We start from the raw sequence: 24,801 nt of genomic DNA, 5'->3' as shown, positions 1-24,801 counted from the left end.
TAAGGTGGCCTACAGTTTTGGTAGGATGGCGCAGCGGATAAGGCCTTTGCGTTCCAACCATGCAATCCTGGTTCGACTCCCAGCTTAAGCCGGTTGTTGAAAAACAACTCTCACTTAATCTACCCAAGGTGTAATAGCCTAAATTGGGTGCTTTGGGCGTAGTTGCTGAAGAAAAGGAGGCCAAAAGAAAGGAACTGACCACTCTACTCTTGTTAGTGCCGAGGGGTTAGTATAATGGGATTTACCTTTACTTTTTACAGTTTTAGGTGAAACGGTTTATTCCTTGCAGAAATAGCCAGTCAGATGTCTACTTATATTGCGACTAAACTGATCTGGCAAAAATGATAGAAGTGTGTTATTGATTAAGTAGGCAATTTTAAACTTGTGTGTTTTCCTTTTTGTCTTTTAAATAAAGTTTTCAATGAAAATTTAGTTGAAGTTCAGTGTGAGTTACTTATGATGATTGGCATCTTAAGTTCGTAATTGTCCCTCGCCCACTCCGTAAGTTTTTTTTGCAAAAGAAAAACGAAATTTAGCAAAACTTAAAGTAGAATCGTGAAATATTGGATCAGACGGCAATTGCACCATGGCCACATCGGAAACAAAGAAGAAAGTAAGGAATATGTTTCTTGTAGGCCTATATAAGCTTATTTTCAATGTTTGTAGGCCTACAAGTGATTTTTACGCGATTGGTAGTTTGCGTTGTATGTTACAAATCACTCTACCAAGCAATCTAAAATGTTGTGACCTGCATTTAAAACAGACAAAAATTTGCATGGTCTTCTACAGTTTACAGATATTCTGTTGATCACTGAATATGCTGCTTTGCTAATCAAGCGCTGGGTCTTGGGGCGAAAATTGCTCTTGAGCGCTGTCGGTCTACATAGCATCAAGCAGGCTATTGTCGAATGAAGGCAAGAGCACGAGAATCACGAAGATAGTATACTGCGAATCACAGATGTAACACAACCTACGGCTACAGGAAGTGGTGAAGGGATATGTAATCGTTTAGTCCAGTGGTTCTTAACCTTTTTTTCCCCAGCGCCCCTTTTCAGAGATTTCCATAGTCTGGCGCCCACCATAATATAAGGGCTGTAGCCTACTAATGACATTTTCTTCCAAGACTATAAGGCTAGCCTACAGCCAGTAGTAATTAGTTATTAGTTAGTAAGAAAAAACTAGTTTAAGCCGATGTTAGTTTTAATACTAAAAAATCAGCACAGATGTGCCTTAAGGCTCTTAACTTAAAAGTCTTAAGGCACATCTCTGCTGATTTTTTAGTAGTTAGTAAGAGTTACACTAATAACCATTATTGACTGACTATTATTATGACCAGTCCTTATGGTTTGCTTGCACTGCCTGCCCGCTGTCCCTGCCAAAAGCTGACCACAAAATGCCATTTACTTACTACAAGGAAAGGGAAACAATGCCCATTATCAACAACAAAGGCCATGCACAACACCATCCGACGTCCACGCTTGTCGGATGGTGTTGTGCATTGTGCTGTATAGGCCAACATAGAATGCTCTGAGAGAGAATCACTACTTCCCTTGTTAAACACAATCTCTATACTGTATATAGCTCCTCATCCTCGGTGGATTCTCGTACCCCCAGCAGAACTACTAAAGCAAATTTGCAGTGAGGAAAATATCGTTACACCTTCTGAATGTAGCGCCCCCTATAACGCCCCCTGAATATTTCCGCCCCTCTAAAAGTTAACAGCGCCCACTAGGGGGCGGTAGCGCCCAGGTTAAGAACCACTGGACTTTAGTCAGACGCTTCCACTACTTTGCTATAAAGTATCTTATCGAGACACAATCCCGTGCTCTGGAGCGGTGTCGAAACAAAGTCCTGTTAAGCACTGCGCAGACGTTCTCACCAGTCGGTTAATTTTGTTTTCGAAAGCATAAAAGTATAGAGAAAAATTTTATTTAATAGACTTGAATGCCACCTAAAAATAAAATTGCATTTGTTCCTTTCCTGTAAAAATGACCTTTATTGAGTATCAGCTTCACTTTCAATCAATGTAACTGAATAACAAAAAAGGTCCTAAGAAATTGTCAAGCTGAGAATATTCGGGAAACAAAAGCAGTCGATGGATGCTTTGTTCTTTAATTCAATTTCAACTGTATTTGATTCTGAGCGGTTTCATTTGAAAAATTAATGGAAGTTTAGTGCATTTGAAAAAAACAACTAGTTACGTTGTTTACAATAATTTTACATTTTCATTCTTTTTTCAACGTGATAACCGATTAGGACTTTGATATCAAACGCTGTTGAAAGTAAAGTGCTTGTCGATTTTGACTTGGTAGTTCAACGCATTTCTAGAGAAATCAAAACAATTCTGAATGCTTTTGTTGCAGTGTTTTAATGATCCTATCCACAAACACATTGAACTCCAATCTCTACTGGTGAAAGTCATTAACACTCCTCAATTTCAAAGACTCAGAAACATTAAACAACTTGGGGGGAACTACTTTCTTTATCCTGGAGCCTCCCACAACAGATTCGAGCATTCAATTGGGTAAAAAGCTTTTTTCTTCTTCTATAAAACAGCACAGAGCTTTTTTGCCTACAATAAACTTACTTCTTTAACTAAGCATTTATATAAATTGCAAAGATGTTAGCATGGTCATTGGTCAAGCTATTTTTGTCATGTAAGACTTAAATCGAAAGTTGACATAAAATTTAAGTTATTCATTACTTGAGTGTGTTGTGAAAACTTTGGGAAAAAACACTCTGGGAAGAAAACTTTGACATGGGCATAGGAGCTTACCAATAGCCTGCTTAGGAATTAAGATTTCCAAAGAGACAAAACATGAACAAATGTTTTAAAGTACCGTCGGCCTACTTTCCTGATTTCCTGTTCTGAGATACAAACCCTGATTAAATCTAATAAATCCAACAAGCTCCAGACCCTTAAAAAAAGTTTATATGCTTTAGAAATGCTGCAGATAAAATTATAGCGATAATTTTTCTCTAGCCTATTAGCAGATCTTTTCCCAACGTCTATATCTTGTGCATTATTAATTACTGTATTAATTATCACCATTGTCATGTACAGCGCCCAGGAGTATAGTTTGACTGTGGATGTGGCGCTATATAAATATTGTTATTATTATTATTATTACATTGTCACAGAATCGTGGGATATTTGACATAGTTTTACGCTACTTCATGTGTTTGATAAGATTGTTACTTAACGGAAAATTTAATCCACGTATCATTTATTATTTCAAAGCACCTGTCATTTAGCTGGGGAGCTCATCCGCCACTTACAATTGAACCAACCAAAGTTAGACATTGACGACAAGGACGTTTTGTGTGTGGAGTTGGCTGGGCTTTGCCATGATCTCGGTATGTTATTGAGCAGTGATCTATATTTCAATATCCAAATCGTAGTTACTTTGTTGTTCAGTTGCTAAATCATGTAAAGTGGACGCTTTCATCTTATAATTAATATAAGACGCATTACAAAGAAGCCACTCTCATTTAGAACTGACACCGGTGTAGATTAAGCATTCAATTCAAAATCCTCGGACCGTAAGGTGCGTCTACACGAGAAAGCGTTCTTGCTTAAGCTGGTTTACAAAGGTTGGCAGTAACTAATTAAAAAAGTAACTAGTTACATAACTCGCTACTTTTTGAGTAACTGTAACTTCGTTACTTTAAAAAAAAATAACGATAGGCAGTAACTAGCTACTATCTTAGCGTTTTTCACCAGTTACTAGTTACAGTTACTTCATTTTCCAAACAAAAATTGGTCGATTGTTTTCAATTTATGACAGTTTTTTCGTAGTGGTCAAAGTATTTGTTTGGAAGAGATTATACGGGTTCGGCGACAAGAAGCAAGGTTATGTACAGAAAGAAACTGTGTAAACCACGCGGTAGGATTTTGCGGTGTACCAGCGACAGAAAGGAGCTGTGTAAACTGCGAGGTAGGATTTCGCAGTGTTCTACAATGATTGATGTCAGTGACGCCACAATCCTTTGTTTGTTCGCTTACTAAGCTGTCTGTTTTAAGAAATTTCACGTTCTCCTTTTTTGTAAAGGGATTCTTTTTTGTAGATTGTGGTTACATAGCTTTGAACACAGGTAGACGAGGTAGTCAGTACTCAGTAGTCGAAAATTTGAAAGTCGAAGTGGATAAGTTTCTGTCTAAAGCAGTGTTTCCCAAACTTTTTTTTAATAGCGCCCCCCTAGACAACGAACAGAGTATCAAACCCCCCTCGACAAAAAAATTAAAACCAAAGTTATTTTTCATTCATTCCCACTTAAAGTCCAACTCTAATGAGACAGATGAGGTTGATGCAATGTCATCAGCCTCTTGATATCGTGTTCCAGTTTGGATAGGAACATTCTTGTCTCCGTCTAACTAAGCTTATGTCAAGACAGTTTCTTTTATTATCCAAAAGCGTTGCCACGGCACTGAGAGCACGCTCCACCAAGTATGAGCTGGGAAATGCTATAATAAAAACTTTGACCCGATTCCACACGTGAGGGTATTTCTCTTTGATTTGGTTCTGTAGCCAGAATGATTGATGCAAGATATTGAACTTCGGTTTGAGTGCAAATTTGCAATGTTATCAGTTCCTTCTCAAAGATTCCATGTTCGGAAATATCACAGAATGGGTCGATTATCCAATTAGGGATTTCTAACTGGAATACATCGTGGAATTAAATTTGGAAAATATAGACAAGTAGGCGATATCATTTCTCACAACCATGAGGTCATTCGCAAGGCCAGGGTCACAACTCTCTAGAAATTCCACCACAGTTTCAAATAGCAAATAAAATTGTGCGAGGCAATTTCCCTTGGAAAGCCATCGTACTTCGGTGTGGAGTAGTAAGCGCTCAAAAGATCGGATTTGCGTATTCGCAGTGCTTCAAAGGAAGTCATGCGTTACAACCTCAACAAACTTGTAAGGCACTGCGACGCGACGTTGCCAACATAATTGCATGACAAAAAATGCTTTGCAATCCTCTTCTTGTAACTGCCCCGATTTACTCTCAGCGCCCCCCAATCGCCCATTTTATAGCCAGCGCCCCCTTTATGGTCGCAAACGCCCCCAGGGGAGCGCTGGTGCCCACTGTGGGAACCACTGGTCTAAAGTATCTGAGACTGAAACAAACCCCACTGGTAATGCGACCAATATTCCAATCTCTGGACATTTTGCAATCAGAAGAGATAGCATACACAGGTATACTACTACCAACCTTGGGCATGACGCGGAAAAGACTGCAAGAACTTCGAACCGCAACAAGGTGGCTGTCTGCCTGCCATTACTTACCCTATTGTTGAAATCTTTGGAAAACAGATTTGGTCATGTTTTTGATGATAGTGACTGCCAGCTAGCTGGATGCATTTCACCCACAATTCAGAATTTCTGGGCTTTAGAAGGGGTGAAGAAATTAAGACGGCTCTATATCTCAAAATGGTTAACCTATCACAGAACCACAGCAATTTCAACATCGACGATGCAGCGAGAAGCAGCGACATTGATGTTGACAGGCATGAAACAGGTGGCTTTTTGCTCCGTTACTTGAAAACACAAAAAAAGGAAGCGAGTGCCGCACAATTTTTAAATAAATTTCTCGAACGTAACCCATCATAGACGGTTACGTCTGATGCATTCTCCAATGACGTCATGAGGCGTTTGTTCTTGCAATATATTACCCCTACCCCTCTAGTGCTGCTGTTGAAAGACTGTTCTCCCTTGGAAAGGACAATTTGAAGCCAAAGCGAGCTATACTAGGCAATCAACATTTTAAAACGCTGATATCTGAAATGAAATTGATGTTGTGTCTCTTCGCTCATTTTAGATATCCGTATAAAAAAAATTGATACGCCCCACTGCTTGTATAGTTATGCCCTGTGCAGTGTGCATGTCGTTTTTTTTATTTTTTATATTCGGTAGGCGAACGTTTTGGGCTTAGATTATATGGATTTTTAGAAGAATTATAGTATGTGGGCAATCGACAGCTAGCAGAGTGGTCGCTGTTTTGTAGTTAGGCAACAGCTACGAACAAAGTATAATCTTGCCCATTATCATGTATTTTTCAACTTGTACTTCATGCAAAGAAGAGTAGTAGTAGGTCAATACACATCCTTTTTCTTTGAAAAGTAACTGCAACTGTAACTAGTTACTTTAAAAAAAATGATAACTGTAACTGAAACTAGTTACTTTTTGAGCAAAGTATAGCCTAACTGTAACTCAGTTACTTTGGAAGTAACTAGTGTTCACCACTGCTGGTTTATCACGTACTCAGAGCGTGCTGGCATTTTGAGTTGTTGCAGTCATTCAATAATAATCGCTTCCAAACGTTGACGTGTATTATTTTTGTTGTGATGGTCAGGGGCGCCGGAACGATTTTTGACTGGGGGAGCAAGATTACGAAAAAAGGGCACTTTTGTTTACTAAAAGGCCAATTTTTTTCAAGTTTTAAGATAAGATATAGCGACATTGCTAATCTATCAGCTCACTATGTATTGAGTAATGATAGCCTACAAGTGTCCGGTATACAAAGAAGGGCATCATGCTATGTTATAATGATGTAACCTATTGTCAAGCCTCAAAGCAGCCTTCGGCCATGGCCGCTAAGTAGTGCTTGAATGACCGCCGGTGCTACCTCCTCAATCGGCCAAGTTTGGCCGCCGGTCTCTTCTGGCCAATTATTTAATTTCGCAATAGAATGATCGTGGATTAACTGTCGAAAATATGTAGTATCAAAGAGTGACGCAAAATTAGATCAGCGCGTCATAGTTGCCACTGTTGCATTGTGCGAGAATATTTGTTATTGATGGAATATATCCAGCTGCGATCACCAGCGCTGTAAGTCTTGTTTGTAATTTTCGACGTTTATTTTAACAAAGTGTTAATCCGAAGTGCTAATTTACATCGGCTGGCAATATTGTCGTTTTTATGTCGATTCGATGTTGTCGGACATTGAATCGTTGTTAAAAAGAAGAACTAGGTTAGTTGACATCCGAGGGGAAAACATTTTTTATCATATTTTGCAAAAATTATGTTTTTTTAGTAATGTCCTTCACATCATTGAAATACTTATTTTATTACCTTGCCGTCATTGTCAACACATGTCGAACGCTGTTTTTCGTTGCTAAACAGAATTCTAGGGGAGTGGCGAACTTCTTTAAAATCAGTCACATTGGAGACACTTGTGCGAGTGTCGTTAGATGGTCCCTCACTACTGGATTACAATCCCGATAAAGCAGTTACTGCGTGGTGCAACGATTCTATTGTAGGACGTCGCCCAGGCCCAGACTTCAACAACGCTAAGTGATCATTTTAGCATTGTTGCAAGTTTAATTTTATTCACTTGTGCTATCGTTATTTTTATTTTGTATTGGCCTCCAAGCACGCAGATTTGGCCGCCGAGAAAGAGCTCCCGGTAGGCCACGATGGCTGCCGAAAAAAAAAACGAGTTTTAAGGCCTGTACTGTGTTGCAAAATTTTGTGCCGTATATACTGTATTATTTTGAGGCAAAAATGAAAGATTATAGGCCTACTTAGGCTAAAAGCGAATATCAGAAATTGTTATATTGCAAAATGTGCAGTAGCTTACATGACTTTAAAAGGGCACCATTGCCCCCCTGCCCCTCCGTCTGCATAAAAATTGAGGGCAGGGGGGGCATCCACCCCCCCTGCCCCCCCCGCTTCCGGCGCCCCTGGTGATGGTCAAGGTCAGAAATAAAAATAACTGAACTAGTGTAAAAAATGCTGATAAAAGCTAAGGTTGCAAACAAGCAATTTACTTCTGAAAGAAGTAGTTTAGTTTCAGTTTGTTTTTTTATTTCTGACCATCACAACGAAAAAACAATATATGCCAAACACAGCAGAGGTCTAGAAAAGGTAGAAGCGACAAAACGCCGACGAGTATTCTGACACTTTAGTGAGCTTAAAAAGTTAGAAACAAGTGTGGTCAGAGAACACTGGCTGCATCAAATACAAAACAACGACTACAAGTTTTCTAGTTGCTTGCCCAGCAGCCAGACTACTGAGAGTAAACCTGAGATTTTGGCGCAAAAATATTTCCAAGCAAGAGAACTCGCTTGATTGTGTGTTCTGGAGGAGTTGTTTGCACTGGAGCGTATTTTTCCTCGCGGACTCACGCTTAAGTTTCAGTAAGCGGCACAAAGTGCGATTTTCTTAAACAAAAGGAGCTTGCTTGAGCAAAGACGCGCCTTTTAGTTTCCATGAATATTGTAAACTCAATTGATATTAATAGGAGTATTGCTTCAGGGACGTATCATGGAGGGGAGTTTGGTGAGCAATTGCCTCACCCTAATATAGTTTTAATACCAATACAACGTTTTTATGACATTGTATTATTTTTTGAATGAGTTTCATAAATGTTCCTCTGCATTTAGTAACTATATTTTTAAACAAACTCTTTATTTTAAATATTAAAATATTCCTCCCCTCAACACTTGCTTTTTCCCCCTAAAGTTTTCTTTATAGCTACTTCTTTGCTACGCAGGTCATGGTCCATTTTCACACATGTTCGATCATCTATTTCTGGAAAAAATTGGAAACGAAACTCAGAAACCTTGTTGGAAAGTTCGTTTTTACATATTATTTTTAATGCTTGGCAAGTTATGACTTATGTCCACATCATACAATCAACTAGTGCCCCTTTCCTAAATTATATTATAGTACACCGTTCTACCTTTTGCTGTTCTTGTCGATATATCATTAAGTTGTTTTTCAATGGCGTATAATCATTCTCTCCTCGGGCGTCTAGCTCCTTTCCGTTACTTCTTCATTCTACTGTAATCGCATAACCACTAACCATCAGGTCATGTATATATTTAGATGCTTTTGTTTTCATGGACACTTTTTTTCTCCAACCTCACATGTTAGATTTGTGTTTATTTCTCCTTTAATGTCAATTTTGTTTAATTTGGTATTTTGTTGCCAGTTGATTCATCAAATTTTGCCATTTTTTATCGATTGAAAATCAGTTCTTATTTCATTTCGTACTCTTTCGTTCCACGTAGATGATTATAGCCTATTATAACAACTACGTTGATATGGACGTAAAATTCGAAATTTGGACCGATGTTATGTGTTGGCTATCCAGATTGCCAGTGTTTTATGAAATTAGGTCTACTCTGTCTATCGCCATTTTTTCCTTCTTTTTATGTTTTGTTATTTTCTCTTGTTCAGCACGAAGAACGATCTTGCCGGATGTTTAATCAAATTCTAACGGATAACCCTGACATCGCCTCAGACTTTAAGGAGCTTCTGCAAACGGAAGATGATAAAAAAAAGAAAGCTGAAATCACCAAGTGTCAGAACGCAATTTTTATCAAAGAAATGATTAACGGACCAAGACCCGACGACAAACTTGTAGAGTACAAACCTCAACCCCCGGTAAATCGATTAAAACAATAGTCTATACTCTATACCGTATGTTTACATTGCGTGAGGTGGGATATATTTGTATAAATTTCTTGGAAAGTATTTTTGAATGATTTATGACGTTTTAGAGTTAGACTAATGATCAACAATGATGTTGTGTATTTTCTTGATCAAAATTTGTGATTTAAATGCATAAAAACTGTATTTAAATTGCGATCACCATTTCAGGGGTATAGAAAAGAACAGGTTAATCAAAAGTTCAAAGCACTTCGATTCATAAAGAATGAACTGTATTCTGGCACTTTTTAATTTTATTGACAAGTCTGAAGAGTCAGAAGTAAGAATGATTAATTGTAAAACCAAATTATTTTTCCAAAGCTGGAGAATAATTTTCTTTCGAAATAATTCTTCCGCATTAATTCAGAGCTGGATTCATAAAGCAATGTATCAGACAGTACATCTCCATTAAAACAGCTCATTTTCATGATGTTATTTATTTTATATAATTTTGTAAGTATTTTTACAAGTTGACAGTTTTCTTGCAAATTAGAATATCAGTAGATCTTACACACAAAAATTGCCATCATATTTTTAAAGGTTTTCTTTTACAATCCAATATTTTTAACATTTAACTCTTTAGGGTTTACCAAAGACTTAACATACTGACATCGCATTATTTCCATCTTTTCAGCTTGATCTCACGAGTTATTTTTACCTCCAGTAGACTTTTAGTGACCTATGATTGCTAGAAAGCAAAACATGTGCTTTTTGGATGACATACAATATATTGTCTACATTTCTCATGTTAATATTTCATTCAGGAGTGGCAGTACGAAGGCAGACCAAGAGAAAAAGGATTTCTGTATGAGGTACGGTTATGGCTAAAATAAATTATAGTGGGCGTTAGGCCTTATGAAATGTTCCCACATGTGCAACAACGAATCACCATAGGTTATATCTTATTTCAAACCTTCGTTCAAAAGGATTGCTTCTGAGGCGCCGAAGGTTCGGACCACCTTCCGTGCCGTGCTTTACAATAAATTAGTTGTAAGTTGTTTTGCAAGCTTCATACTTTGTTTACTTGCACTGCACAACCAAGAAAAGTTAAAGGAATAGATTGAAACTGTTGTAGATTGTAGCAAACAAACGGAATGGAGTGGATGTTGACAAGTGGGATTACTTTGCTCGCGACTGCCACCAGCTGGGCATAGCTAACAGCTTTGACCACATTCGATTCATGAAGAATACGAGAGTTCTCGACTACGCAAAAATAACCGCAGCCCAAGGTCAAGATGGGGGTAACGGCCAGGCTAAATCCACTTCTCTTCCTGATTTGGGGATTTGTGCAAGAGATAAGGTTTGGCATTATAGGTTACTTGAAAACTTGAAATCTCTGTGATGTAATTCAAGTTCGCCGCAGCCTCTTAAAATATATAGCATGGCACAAAAACGTTTATAAAACGTCTTAGGTTTTCATATAGGCTAATCTTAATTGTCATGAAAGTATCTTTCTTTTTTTGTAGAGTTGCTTAAAAGTTTTCACTGCAGCCTACTGTCGTGTTTTCAGCAAATTATTATGCCTCATAAGATCATCTCAATACTCATACAAAATAAAGCATAGGTAACACGCAGTAATAAAAATTGGGACGTTAAGTAGATAAATCCTAAATCAATCATAAATCTACATAGGATAAAAAATATTTGATAGCCTACTTGAAGTAATCTAAACAGAAAATCCTGTGAAAGCAATAAACCTGAAATAGCTCACTGAAGTTATAACATACGTACTGCACATTGTGTTGGGTTATATTTTAAACCACTAAAGTGGGTTATATATTGAAGATACTTTATGTTAGACTGGGCACAGTGATTCCAATTTGCTTTTAACTTCCATCGTCTCAGTGTAGGTAGCCTATATCAAGCAGGCACAAAGCAGAATGGTTTAAAAGTCAATATTGAGATGGTAATATTAAGTTAGAATATATCTTTAATAATCCGAATCAGGTATCCCTGATCCTAATATATCAACCTATTATAGCTTATTGGTTGTTGTGACAATGCTTCTTTTCATTCCTTTTTGGACAAGGTTGTTGCAATGTTAAGTCAATATCAAGCAGTAAACAAATTTATACTGTTTCTCAATTACAGGAGTGCAAAAATCTATATGAAATGTTCCACACTAGAGTTTCCCTGTATCATCGGGCATACCAACACAGAATAAGCACAGCTGTAGAAGCTATGTAAGTCGCGTAACGCTACTTGGTTATATGTTGTTTTACTAAAACTTTTTTTGCAGAAAAAGCATTTGAAAGCGAAGTCATCCTGCATTGTAGTAGTTAATTGTATGGATGCTTGTGAATATCGTAAGATCCCCTTAATTATGCAACACGTAGTCCTATAGTTCGCTTTGCGTAACTGATAGATAGGTTTCTCGGCAGCCGATTGTAGCAATGAATTGACAGCGATAGACACCGTGTTTCAAATATGAGGCTAGGTTCGTCAGTATCGCAACACTAATTGTTTAGCAACCGCTTTTGTAAGTTGCATGATGAGTTGCAGTATACTGTACAATGTTATTGACCTGCATCGTACTTGTATAACCTAATACTTGTTTTACGTCCTTCGTCGTGCCTTAGGGTTTCCCGCAGTAAAAGTATCTAATTGTCTAGATTAAATTTCAGAAGTCGTTATCTTAGTCTGTGGTTACAATAGATATTCCTATTACCATCAATTAAGCAAAAATGATTTATTGCAATTTGCAGATAACATTCAGCATGCACTGAATAACAAGAAGGTTATAATAGGTTTCTACCTATTTCTAGTCCTCTGCTATGTTTGACATAATTGTCTTTCATTGTGATGTTCAGAAAAAAAAAAACTGAATTGAACTATAATGCATTTTAAACCATAAACAGACATAGCTCAGCAACAACACTACATTTAACATTATAAAAACAAAAAACAAAAAGCGAACATTTTCGGCTAGTCATATAGGCTAGCCCTTTTCAAGCCTATAAGAAAAAATACATTATTAAAAGAAATGTTAAAGAATCATATAGTATCACAGAAAAAATATGGTCAAATCTAAACATTTGAGAAACTGCCTCGCTCACACAAAGTGATAACTGAAAATTACACAGCACAACGGGTCAAGCATTTCAGAGGTAAAATTAATTGATTGTTCAAACAAGGACTCAGGCAGATTACGCAAGAAAGACAGAAGCACAAGAGATAGTGGCACAAAACAAAGTAATGCGAAAAGCACAAGACGTGATAATTCAACCAGAAACTGTTAAAAGGTAAGAAGCTCCGCCAGCAAATAATTGCCTGTTGAGCCCTGGGTTTAAAGATTTGATGATCAATGCCTCGTGAATCTTGGTGTCGAACTCGGACAAACACTTACGAACAATTTTGAAGGACTGCAATGACGGTTTATTGTTTGAGCACGATTGGCAGTTTCTAATATGGTCTTTAATTGCACTGTTTTTATTAAAATTAGCTAAATTCAAATGCTCTCCCACTCTCGTCACCAAATGTCGCGTGGTCATACCAATGTATGACGATCTCGCATCATGCGAGCAAGTGAACTTATACACGACGTTAGAACATAAGCGGAAAGGAGTTTTGGACTTTAACTGAAAATAATAACCAGCTTTAAATGTTTTATAAACGGGAAAAATCTTAACGTTAAACTTCAATGCAATAAATCTGGACAAACTTGTGGCAAAACGTTTGGATTCCTTGCCAACAAACGGGATTGTTAGAAAGTTTTTGAAATCAGGCTCCTCAACTGGAGACGTAGTGGAAACCGAATTCAAAAACCCTCTAAGAACCTTATTTAAAAAAGGTTCTTAGATTGATTTCAAAAACTTTCTAACAATCCCGTTTGTTGGCAAGGAATCCAAACGTTTTGCCACAAGTTTGTCCAGATTTATTGCATTGAAGTTTAACGTTAAGATTTTTCCCGTTTATAAAACATTTAAAGCTGGTTATTATTTTCAGTTGAAGTCCAAAACTCCTTTCCGCTTATGTTCTAACGTCGTGTATAAGTTCACTTGCTCGCATGATGCGAGATCGTCATACATTGGTATGACCACGCGACATTTGGTGACGAGAGCGGGAGAGCATTTGAATTTAGCTAATTTTAATAAAAACAGTGCAATTAAAGACCATATTAGAAACTGCCAATCGTGCTCAAACAATAAACCGTCATTGCAGTCCTTCAAAATTGTTCGTAAGTGTTTGTCCGAGTTCGACACCAAGATTCACGAGGCATTGATCATCAAATCTTTAAACCCAGGGCTCAACAGGCAATTATTTGCTTGCGGAGCTTCTTACCTTTTAACAGTTTTTGGTTGAATTATCACGTCTTGTGCTTTTCGCATTACTTTGTTTTGTGCCACTATCTCTTGTGCTTCTGTCTTTCTTGCGTAATCTGCCTGAGTCCTTGTTTGAACAATCAATTAATTTTACCTCTGAAATACTTGACCCGTTGTGCTGTGTAATTTTCAGTTATCACTTTGTGTGAGCGAGGCAGTTTCTCAAATGTTTAGATTTGACCATATTTTTTCTGTGATACTATATGATTCTTTAACATTTCTTTTAATAATGTATTTTTTCCTATAGGCTTGAAAAGGTCTATATGACTAGCCGAAAACGTTCGCTTTTTGTTTTTTGTTTTTAAAATGTTAAATGTAGTGTTGTTGCTGAGCTATGTCTGTTTATGGTTTAAAAGAGTTACCTCTCTACCCAAATTGTATATTGTATTTGAACACAGTTATTTCATGTGTTTAGTTTTCCTGATCGTACTGTCCGCTATATCTTCATTTACTGTCTCAAAAATATTCAATTTACTTCATTGCAGGATATGTGATGCAATGGTGTTGGCAAACAACTGCATCAAATTTAAGGGAAATGAAGAAAACAAAAAGATGGCTCAGTCTGTAGATGACATGGTTGCCTTTGAACAAATCACTGACAATGTAATGCTGCCACAATGTTATGTGTCCAGTACTTATATAGATTCAAGCAGGCTACAGACGTAGCCCTCAAAATATGTTTCTATACTATTGCAACGTTTAAATATCATTGTAATAAGTGTTGAATTACGTTTACCCTCCTCTCCCAACAGCTATTTTTGCGCCTGAAAAGTTTCTTTCTAGCTACGTCACTGCTTTGATGCATTGTTTGAGAACGTGTTGGCCTACGTAGGCCACGTTGAGAGTAGCAAATAAAAAAATAAACAGGAAAAAAATAGCAGCCCTGTATAGGCTATTGCTAACGTTATGATAAATTTATATTTCTAGCAAGATAAAGAACACAGTAATCAAATTTAACAAAATTAGGATTGTTCGAAATAAGCTTATGAGAAATGCTGCTATTAATTTTTTCAAAACTTGCCTACCTTATTCAATTTAAATTGTTTTTTTGCATATTTCTTAAACAACTGTTTACCTGGAGATTATCTGTGTCAGTTTTTGTAAGCTTTTCAACACTTTGCAGTGTCTAATCCAGTGTGGTAATGTTTAGCTGATATTAAAATTTCACTGTTCTATGATTACTTACTGATGAGTGGTGATTGAATTAACTGTTTCGTTTTTACTGCACACAAATACCTATGCAACTGTAATATGAACGTATAAAAGAAAACAATTAATTTTGAACCGTAAAAATGTTAAGTTTTTCAAAATGTACTCTAGGTGATGCAACAAATCTATTATTCAAGTGATTCGTCTCTTGAAATGATACAAGCCCGACAGATATTGAAAAGAGTCTTCACACACGACTACTACCACTATTTGGGAATAAAAAAGGTTCCTAAAAGTATATATGGTGTTGTCCCAGCCGACCTTCAAAAAGAGATCGATGGTTGGAAGGTGAGACACAATTTTGCTTCTAATAAAATAAAATCTTATAAATAATTTCTTACTATCTTTTGCTTTCAAGTTGTCGTTTTGAAAGCCCCCAACTCCCATGTTTGTTGATTTGGATGCAGTTGCAGGAAGAGAACTTTTATAGAATGTTAAATGTTATTTCAAATTTGAAGCTGGAAAAAATTAACCAACAAGCCTTGCCACTATTCAGTACCATATATTTTACGACAACCTTAAATTCAGTTGTACTGTAAATTAAATCTTTGAAGTTTGTTTTTTCCAAAATTACCATTTTGTTGTTGAGGCACATTTAAGTTTGCACTCAACAATTACTTGTAGTTTACATGCTGTTGCAAAATGTCTGACTGGAATTGTTGAAACATAAGTTATCATTTTTTACTGTCTCTTCCATTTGATTCAATGGGATATAACTTCATCACACACTGATGATACACTGAAAATGCGTTTTTTTTTAACATTTAAAAAAAAATTAATCAGACGGTTAACAACAGTCGGCAAAGTCTGTAAATGTGACAAATCAAGTCGCATTTTCAACTCGACGTGGTAATTTGTGTAATTAGCTAGTTATACATGAAACATGGTTTTAAATTATTCAGGACAAGCAAAAAACAAGTTTTAAGGAGAAATTCAAAGGCTTGGAGAAACATGTAGTTTATCGTGTAAGTACAGTACAAAGCAATGAAAGCATATGAGTTACATTAATCCACAGTTGATGTTGTTGTCATTAGATTTCTACGACTTTTGGCGACGTTTATAAAAGAATCAAAGAAATTACATTTTTTCTGAATTAGACCTTCTTGACTGACCTAATCCTAAAGTATTTTTATTACTTAAGAACAAAAAATGCCTTGCTTAGAGTCCACTGGTTTTCAACCTTTATCCTTGTTGGCACTACATTGACATCGACAATCAGTATTTGCACATCTCCTAAGAATAGTTGAAATGTAATTATCCCTACAATTCAAAGTGCTGAGTCCCGGTAAATAAATGCAATATAACTTCTTACGGTATTTTATAACTACGCCAAACAATTCAGTATCCACGCATCCCTGGAGGAGGTAGGTCTCGCATCTCTTAGTGGTGCGTGCACCCATGGTTAAGAACCCCTGGCTTAGACTTAGCTATTTCCAACACTACAGCATGGAAAATGCCGCCAAAAGCGATGAATGATCGTACTTTTAAAATACAAAAATTATTAAACAATGACTTTAAGTTTTAAAAATTTTAAATTTATCTTAGACTTTTGAAAATATCCTTAAAATGTGTAGTATTCTAACTTTTTTCCATGATTGTATTGATTTGATTGGTTGAGTATTGATTTTATTTCATTTGTTTGAACAAGTGAGCCATGGTGTTACAAAAGGTTTTATATTTTCAAATGTTTATCCTTTTACATACGAATGCATTAAAACCTACGTTTTATAGATAAAAAAACATAAGTTTTTCTGTTTCAAACATCAACCACAAAATAAAATATTTTTTACCCGTTAGACTGTGCTAGCGATCAATATACAAATCGGGTGAAACAAAATATTCTAAAACAATTTTGTGCAGGAGAAAAAGTACGACTACGGAAGAAAGGCTCAGAACCCTGTTGATTTGTTTGGGTTTTATGCAAAGAATGAACCAGATATTCCTATAACCATGAAGAGGGAGGAAGTATCCCATTTGCTTCCACAGCAATTTCTGGTTTGTTGAACTGATTAATAATTAATTTATTTAAAATTTGTTCAGCCAGTAAACTTTATTTGTGACTCATCAGATAAGATTGCTTAATTTCTGTAAGTATTGATGAATATAATGGATAAAAGCGGTAAAACAATAGATAAAACCAAATCATTAATTTGCTTTTATTATTTCTTATGTTAAAGCTTTGGTAGAGAGTTTGCTTTGATGAATCATAGACAAGCCAAACAAAGTACCTTTAGCGGTTTAACATGTTTTATTACAAAGAGATATAACATAATTAAAAAATCAACTCAAACGTTTTCGACACGAACGTGTGTCCTCATCAGACATTATTTAAATCAGATAGATAGTCAAGATTCAGATTTATCTAATAATTTTTCATTTTATGTGTAATGCAGATTTAAGTAATTGCTGATAAGGACACACGTTCGACGTTCGTGTCGAAAACGTTTGAGTTGATGTTTTAATTACGTTATATCTCTTTGTAATAAAAAATGTTAAAACCGGTAAGGTTACTTTGTTTTGTTTGTTTATTTCTTATGTATTTCCTAATAATATTTTTGTCATGTAAACTTTATATCACTTTCCATAATTAAGAAAAGTAGCTTGAACTTTCAAAATATAGATGTTTGATTTGTTGCGGTCATATTTTTGCAGAGTGTCTTTCAAGTTAAACGGAAAATATCACAGGTTAACAAAGTTGTTGTTGTATTTCTACCAATGCTTGTTCTGACATAATTTGAGGGCGCTGATTCGGAATTTGACCTCAGCTCTTTTCTACAAGTTCTACATTGTTTGTACAGTAAATTAAAATGTAGGCTAGTATAGCCTATTTAATTTTACTATATGGGTCATTCCATACTAACTCATACACCCATATAAGTACCTAGAGGCTGTCAGATTTTGCTGAAAATTGTTATATTATTCCTTAGGCTTCTAAACTTCCGAATTCCAAGTTTTAGATCAATATCTTAAACGGTTTTCTCAAGACGACCATTTCCATATCCGGCTCTACCCTCGTTTTTGGCTTGTGGGGGTTTAGTATAGGAATGTTTGTCATTTACAAGCCTTAGCCTTTATAACCAGCCTTATAACTTCTATTGTAAATGTGACGGAGGACTAAAAATTTCTGTATGAGTTCATTACACACTGTACTACACAATTCAAGAAAAAAAAAACAACATCTCTAAATGCATAGTTGTTAGTTTGTCGTATCCAGGCTTACACCTGGTGATTGAAGATTTAGATTAAGTGGGCGGGAAGGCGAGGAAGCCAATCTTTGTTTCTACCTTCAGGCATGCCTTAAAGTGTCCTGCCAAAGACACAGCCGCATTGCTCTTGAGCGGTGTCGAACCAACGCCCTTTCGATTGCCGTTCCAAGGCTCTAACCAGTAACCACTCGGCTATGTATAGGTATAAGGTGTGTCATCAAAATCTTATGTTTTTTCAATTTTTAAATGCTTTTAACACTCAATCTAAACCAATCAAAATAATTGTTTACAACATAATATTTGTAATATTTCGAAGCTTGTATTCTACCGATTTGAATTTGACAGTTGTGGTGTCATTAAAAAAGATCTTATGGGGATCTGAAAACCCTATCAAGTAAAAACAGCCCATTTTTACCCCAATATTTAGAGCCCCAAATGACTGTATAGATATTTCATCGTCGTTATGGAATTAATACCAGACAAATACATACATTCAATCTTTCTTTTTATCTAATAAAATATTTGACAATGAAATTCTTTCAATGTAAATCTTATGTCCTTAGGCTTAGCCTACACTATGACGTTTCGGTCATTTTTGCCCAATAATTTCAAGTCCAAAATGTAGGTACTGCTATTTCGCATTCATCAAATGCTGGCATTTGCACAACAATCTAACCTATTAGTGTAATTTATAGTAACAGCATCTTCAGCTAGCTAGCACATGTAAAAAAGACAAATTGCGAAATACGTAAAACAAACAAATCAAGCAAATCCGATATTATCAACACCGATAAAAAATTCTATTTTAAATAGATGGTTACATAATATTAAAACCAAAAGCGGCAAGCCTAAGTCTTTAGTCAGAAAAAATTCAATAATGACAACAGGTAAATATTGAAAATAATTACTATTCTTAGTGATCATAGACAGCTCAATGCTGACACTGTTGGCTGCTAATATATGTTTAAATGATACTTTCACCCCTTCTCACCAGGGAAAAAGTCTCCATTGCAATCAAGAAGATATTATGCGAAGATAATATTGTATGAAAGTTATTAAACTGCTTTAAAAAAAGAAGTTGTTATCAGTTCTCACGAAAATTCTGCATTATGTAAACATTCCGCTTGACTTATAATTAGTGATGCACTTGAGGCAACAATTTGGGTCATGAAGCCTTGCACTTCGTATCTGCCCTAGTTTATCAAATCAAAACTGAATTTCCGTAGAAGGCTGAGTGACAAGTTTTGTTTTAAAACTGAAATTATGTTTTAAATATTTTTTATGACCACAAAAAGATTTCAATAATTTATCTTTTCAAGGTTTGTTTAGTGTTGTGTAGTTTTTTAGTAAAGTTTCGAAACATATTTCACCTCATATCTTTATAAACAGTGAAATGACTCCATTTAATTGTTAACTAGTTGAATGAGCAATAGTTTTATTTCGGAATAGCCTATTGCAATATTTTTATAGGTTTTGAGTTCAGAAATCATTTCTACCCTTAAATCAATTGCTCTTGAAACCCTGTGCGCACCTAATATCTCGGTTAAGTTAATTAAATGAGCTTGAGCGAGCGAAGCAAGCCACAATTTTTTGAGAAACGGGAGGAAAATTACACATGTTTTTTCTGTTTCTGTTTGGAAGGAGGGGATACAAAAACAACAGGGGCTCCACAGGATCCATTGATATACTCCACCACGTGCAAGTTAATCAGCCATGAGTAAGCTTATGTTCACAATAGCTGAAAATGATGCACACATAAGAAAAAAGCCGTATAAATAAATATTATTCAGTGCAAATTAGATTTAAACACTAAGTAAGGTAAAGGTGAGTCCCATGCTTGATCCAAGCATTCAGGGATAAGAAGATAAAGTTCTCATTATAATAATCCCTCGACACTAACGAGGGTAGGGTGGCCAGTTCCTTTCTTTCGGCCACTTTTCCTTCAGCAACTACGCCCACTTAATTCATTACACCCTTGGTAGAGGTGAGCAGTGTTTTTCAACAACCAGCTTAAGCCGGGAGTCGAACGAGTATTGCAGGATTGGAAAGTGAACGCCTTATCCGCTTCGCCATCCTACCGCTCAAGCACAACATACTGTATATGCCACAAACAGAAAACAATTCCAAACTCATACAAAATCCGTTAAAAAATCGTATGCAACGAACGTAATATTTTTTGCGCAATGCTCAGAGTTTAAGAAAGATACCACCAGTGGCGTAGGAGCATATGCTGCCGCCCCTGGCTTTCTTTGAAAATGCAGCCCTAAGTAGACTGCAGCAAATTTTGAAATAGTTTCATGTTCAAGCAATCTTTTCAATAAAGATAATTACAAATAATGTACCGCGTCTCAGAAGTTCTATATTGCTTGAGCAGTGCCGGTCTTAGGGTATTTCGGGCCCTGTGCGGAATGTGCTTTGCGGGCCCTAATGACAATGATCCAATTCAGTAGCGTAACTAAGTATTTTGAAAGGGGAGGGGGGTTTGACGGCCGGCGGGCAAAGCCTGACGGTGTGGGGTCAGGCGAGCCTCTCCCAGAAAGATTTGAAAAATTACTTTGAATTTGGTGCATTCTGAGCGCATGTTCAACAAAAATTTGAGTTTGAATATTAACTGTAAATGGTGCTGTCCGGTGGCATAGTAAAAGGATAAGATCATGTTTTCTCTGGCATTTTTCGGAAATAAAGCTGAGTCTCCATGTTTTCTTGTTGCTAATTCCTAAAGCCGCAACTGACTTCAAGGATAACGGTAGGCTACTTGCTTGTGAATCGAATTGAATTTTTTCCATTGGAAATGACAAAAATTACTGCATTTCTTGAGTAAATTGCGGGCCCCCTAATTTGCGGGCCCTGTGCAATCGCACGGTTTGCACACCCCAAAGACCGGCACTGGCTTGAGAAAGAAGCCTCACTGTCTCAGCTTTAAGGCCAAAAATAAAAGACAAAAAATAGACAACAAATGTATTAGGCAAATAAAAGATCAATAGTCGCTTCAAAATTGAACTTTTCGAGCTTTCGCCGAAGCAAAATCAGCGATAATATCTTCAAAATCAAGTTTCTGAACGTATAGTCTCTTTCTATAGAAAGAATCGATAGAGCTGATAGCCGATCATCATTCATGGTAGAACGTAAATACGACTTTATCATTTTGAGCTTGGAGAAACTCCTCTAGATTTATGACGTAATAAATGTTACTAAGAATTGAACAACAGACGGAGTACAGGCTACCAGCTATCCAACATCACGCAAGAAGCAACTCGAGCTTTTGAGCTGTTGTTCTATCCTTAAATTTTTTAAGGTGTGCTAGCTGTCTCTTTGTAAATCATTTTCTTGTTTCACTTTTTATTTATTTTTGTATTACTTCATTTCACGTGCTGTGTGCACTGTGCAGCCTCATTTTGCCGCCCCCTTGCAGCCTGCCGCCCCTGGCGCAGAACCAGAACCACCAGGTGGCTGCTACGCCACTGGATACCACTACACCTAGCAGGTTTACAATTTTCCATATAAGGCTATACAAAAAAAATGTTGACCTGTGTTATTGTTTCCTTTTTACGACTTTATGTTATCCAGCAACGAATTCGCTGTATGGATTGTGGTAATGAATAAAAAAACTGTTCTGTTGTATAACAACTGAATCATTCATCTAATTTCCTGATTGACACAGGAATACGAGTTGGAGGTTTACTACAAAGGAAAGGTCGATGACAAACACTACAATGACGTTGATGAAAAGTTCAGAAATTGGATGGAGCAGGAATGATGCGTATATTCTTCATCTTTGAAAACCAAAAGAATAGACATTGTTTTGGTTTTTATCAGCTTTGGTTGCAAAGGATATGTATGGATAAACAACGTTATATTCTTTTGCTTTTGTCATAATTGTTTCCAGAAGGATTTGCAAACACACACGCTCGCAGGCGCTTTAAGATAAAATTTTTCTGCAATACTGCTAGCTCTATGCATTGCATTACACTGCACACAAAAGTAATGAATGTGACTGAATTTACGTTTTTGTGTTTTTTATTACCACTACATCCGCTAAGTCAAGTAGAAAATCAAAGTTATGCATGACATCGTGTGGAATTTGTTGAAAACTTGAAAAAGTTGGGCAAAAAATATCCAGATGTTTATAGATTATATGACAGTATATTGTAATCGAAGTGTGCCCCAATATTGAATTTGAAAGTTATGTTTCCAACGCATAACTTACAATATTAACATGCTCCGCTGAAGTTGTAGCCTGCAAGTTTAGTTCTTAAAATTTGAAACAACTTTTCAACTTCTTTTCATCATCTAAAAATATCCAGATGGTTGTAAATTTTATGAATCGAAATGTTCCAAAATTTAATTTGAAAGTGATGCTTTGAACACATGACTTGCAATATCAAAATACTCAACTGAATATGTAGTCTACAAGTTTAGTTTATAGAATTTTAGAAAGAACTTTTTAGCTTGTTAAGATTTTAGATCATTATGACAATTTGTATTTAGAAGTAGACGTAAGCTTATTATTATCTTATTGATGTGAAATGTTTTCCTTGATTGAGTTATTATTAGCCTATTGGCTATTGTTATAATGATTTTCATTGTTTGGGCGATACTGGTAGTTGATTAATTACATTTAGGCTACAGTATTTACCAGACTATCGGTAGCAGTTTAGAATTTTTTAATCAGGTGGTCTATGCTTTGTTGCTGAAAATATTTGGGGCAATTAATTAGGTTATATTTGGGCAAGGATTTTTTGCACCCCCGGAAAACTAAACTTTCCCTACTCCTATAAATGAAATAATAGCAGTCCAACATAATATGCACAAAGGCATAATGCAATTTACTTTTGGATTTACCGAGGCCAAACCACATCATTGCAACTGTCTATTTGTCGTTTTAACCTGTTAAGTGCGTATTACGGCCAGTGGTGTTCGACGGAATCACTTTCACTGCAAGTAAAGAATAGTCCAATATTGAATTATCAGAAACAGTCAAAACCACAAAAGGAAGCAAACAGAATTAAAAGAAAAGCTTGTTGCGCTGCGGACTCCACAACACTCTACGAAGTAATAATGCGAGGAAAAATACTGAGAATTGTCAAATGCGCACAATAACTCGAGTTGCAAATATTGATTGCGCACTTAACGCGTTGTTACTCATATAAATAGTAAAAGTTTCACTTTATTACTCAATTTTTGTGTGTCTTTTTTTTGTGTTTTTTTTAACTTTTAAATGGTTATAAAGTATTAAAACTGGGGATCATAAAACGATTTACTTTAGTCTTTGTTTTTTTTAATGATTATTTTAACGTTCTTTTACGTTTTTTTGTTTTTACACTGTTTCTATATGTTTCATACATTTTTTCAATAAACAAAATTTGTTTATTGAAAAAATGCAATTCGTTGTTGAAAACTAAGACAAATATTTAATGTTTTCATTTATCACAACAAAGAATTGTAAAGAAACTGCAAAATTATAGCTGCTGACCAACTTATTATAAATTAGTTTACTCTATAGTTTTGACTATGTTCTATAAGGGACAAGTGTAGCCGCATGGTCAGCAAGTGGCACCAATGAGCCACCCAACTTCAAGTGCTGCAATGATGAGGATGAAGACTGTTCAGAATCCAGGGAAATGATCCCACTAGTGACTCTGTTTACAGTCAACCTCCTTTGTTGCTTGTCTTAACTTCTTTTATCAGATTGTTTATTTCTTTGATTGTGTATAGCCTATTTTGGTGAATAAACGCTTTTTAATCTAACTGGTGAATCTGCAATCTAGTCGACTGATGCAGGACTTATTATATCGATAAAAAATTGGAGATTACCACACTTAATTGGCAAATTCAAGTTCTTTTAATTCAAATTTATTAAACTTGAATTTGCCGATTAGGTGTGGTACTCTCTACTTTTTTGATTATTGCTGTCTGAGATGCTCCCACATCCCCACTAATTCATCGAGTGTGGTGCGGATGAACCTTGTGGACAAAATACGTGTCTATCGCTGTCAATTCTTGCAACACTCGGCTGCCGAGAAACATTGGTTTTTAGAAACGTTTTGATGCCTAACGTGGAGGCTACCGTATGGTTTGCAAAGCGTAGTGCGTGTTGTTCTATCATAAGCCTTGTTGTGACATCAGGAAGGTAACTTCATATTGTTGGCAATGTTGGACAAATTTGCCAGCCTTGTGCCAACACACACCGCAAATGGCCAATGTTGGCCCAACAATGAATGTTTGCTGAGTTGTTGTGACACCAGGAAGATCGTTCCTTCTACACGACTTTAGATCGCTTTGATTGAATGCGGAGGGTTTAAAGCTGTATATAGGCCAGCAGCGTTCTTCTTCGTGTGTAGCAAGAAACAAATCTATAAAGTGAACTATAATAATCAACACAATGTCTATGAACATGTTATTATCAAATCATTTGTGAATTGTTTTGAATTATAGTTTTAATAGTTGATCAATCATAACTACAACTATGACAACAATTATCTTAAATAAATGGCAATGTTGGTAAATAAAAAAAAAACTTTATTAAAATATCCTTCACATATCGATTCTATAATTTAACAGTCAAGCAAAATGAAAATTACATCATCACAAATATTGTTTAAAGAATTTTAAGGGTGTTTGGTC

General features: G+C 36.1%; 2 protein-coding genes across 3 annotated transcripts in view; both read left to right on the top strand.

Annotated features, from left to right (window-relative positions):
- LOC145767450 (uncharacterized) overlaps positions 1-24,801 on the top strand; it is a 165,182-nt gene that overhangs the window by 82,920 nt on the left and 57,461 nt on the right. The gene's annotated exons all lie outside the window — the stretch shown is intronic.
- Positions 422-23,925, top strand: LOC145783443 (deoxynucleoside triphosphate triphosphohydrolase SAMHD1-like). Of its 2 annotated transcripts, XM_082595323.1 has the most exons (13): positions 422-613; positions 2,364-2,524; positions 3,242-3,357; positions 8,500-8,579; positions 9,189-9,395; positions 10,205-10,252; positions 10,516-10,740; positions 11,532-11,623; positions 14,248-14,365; positions 15,083-15,259; positions 15,874-15,936; positions 16,832-16,966; positions 21,839-23,925. In XM_082595323.1, the coding sequence occupies exons 1-13, from the start codon at positions 587-589 to the stop codon at positions 21,932-21,934; spliced, it is 1,545 nt and encodes a 514-aa protein (XP_082451449.1). In that variant the 5' UTR covers positions 422-586; the 3' UTR covers positions 21,935-23,925. The 2 variants fall into 2 exon arrangements, with proteins under 2 accessions (XP_082451449.1, XP_082451457.1); XM_082595331.1 differs by lacking the exons at positions 422-613; positions 2,364-2,524; positions 3,242-3,357 and adding an exon at positions 3,852-3,938.

This window comes from Aplidium turbinatum, chromosome 1 (genome assembly GCF_918807975.1).
Source record: "Aplidium turbinatum chromosome 1, kaAplTurb1.1, whole genome shotgun sequence".
Taxonomy (NCBI): Eukaryota; Metazoa; Chordata; class Ascidiacea; order Aplousobranchia; family Polyclinidae; genus Aplidium; species Aplidium turbinatum.
The sequence above is the reverse complement of the archived record's forward strand: the minus strand, read 5'-3'. Positions and strand labels throughout refer to the sequence as shown.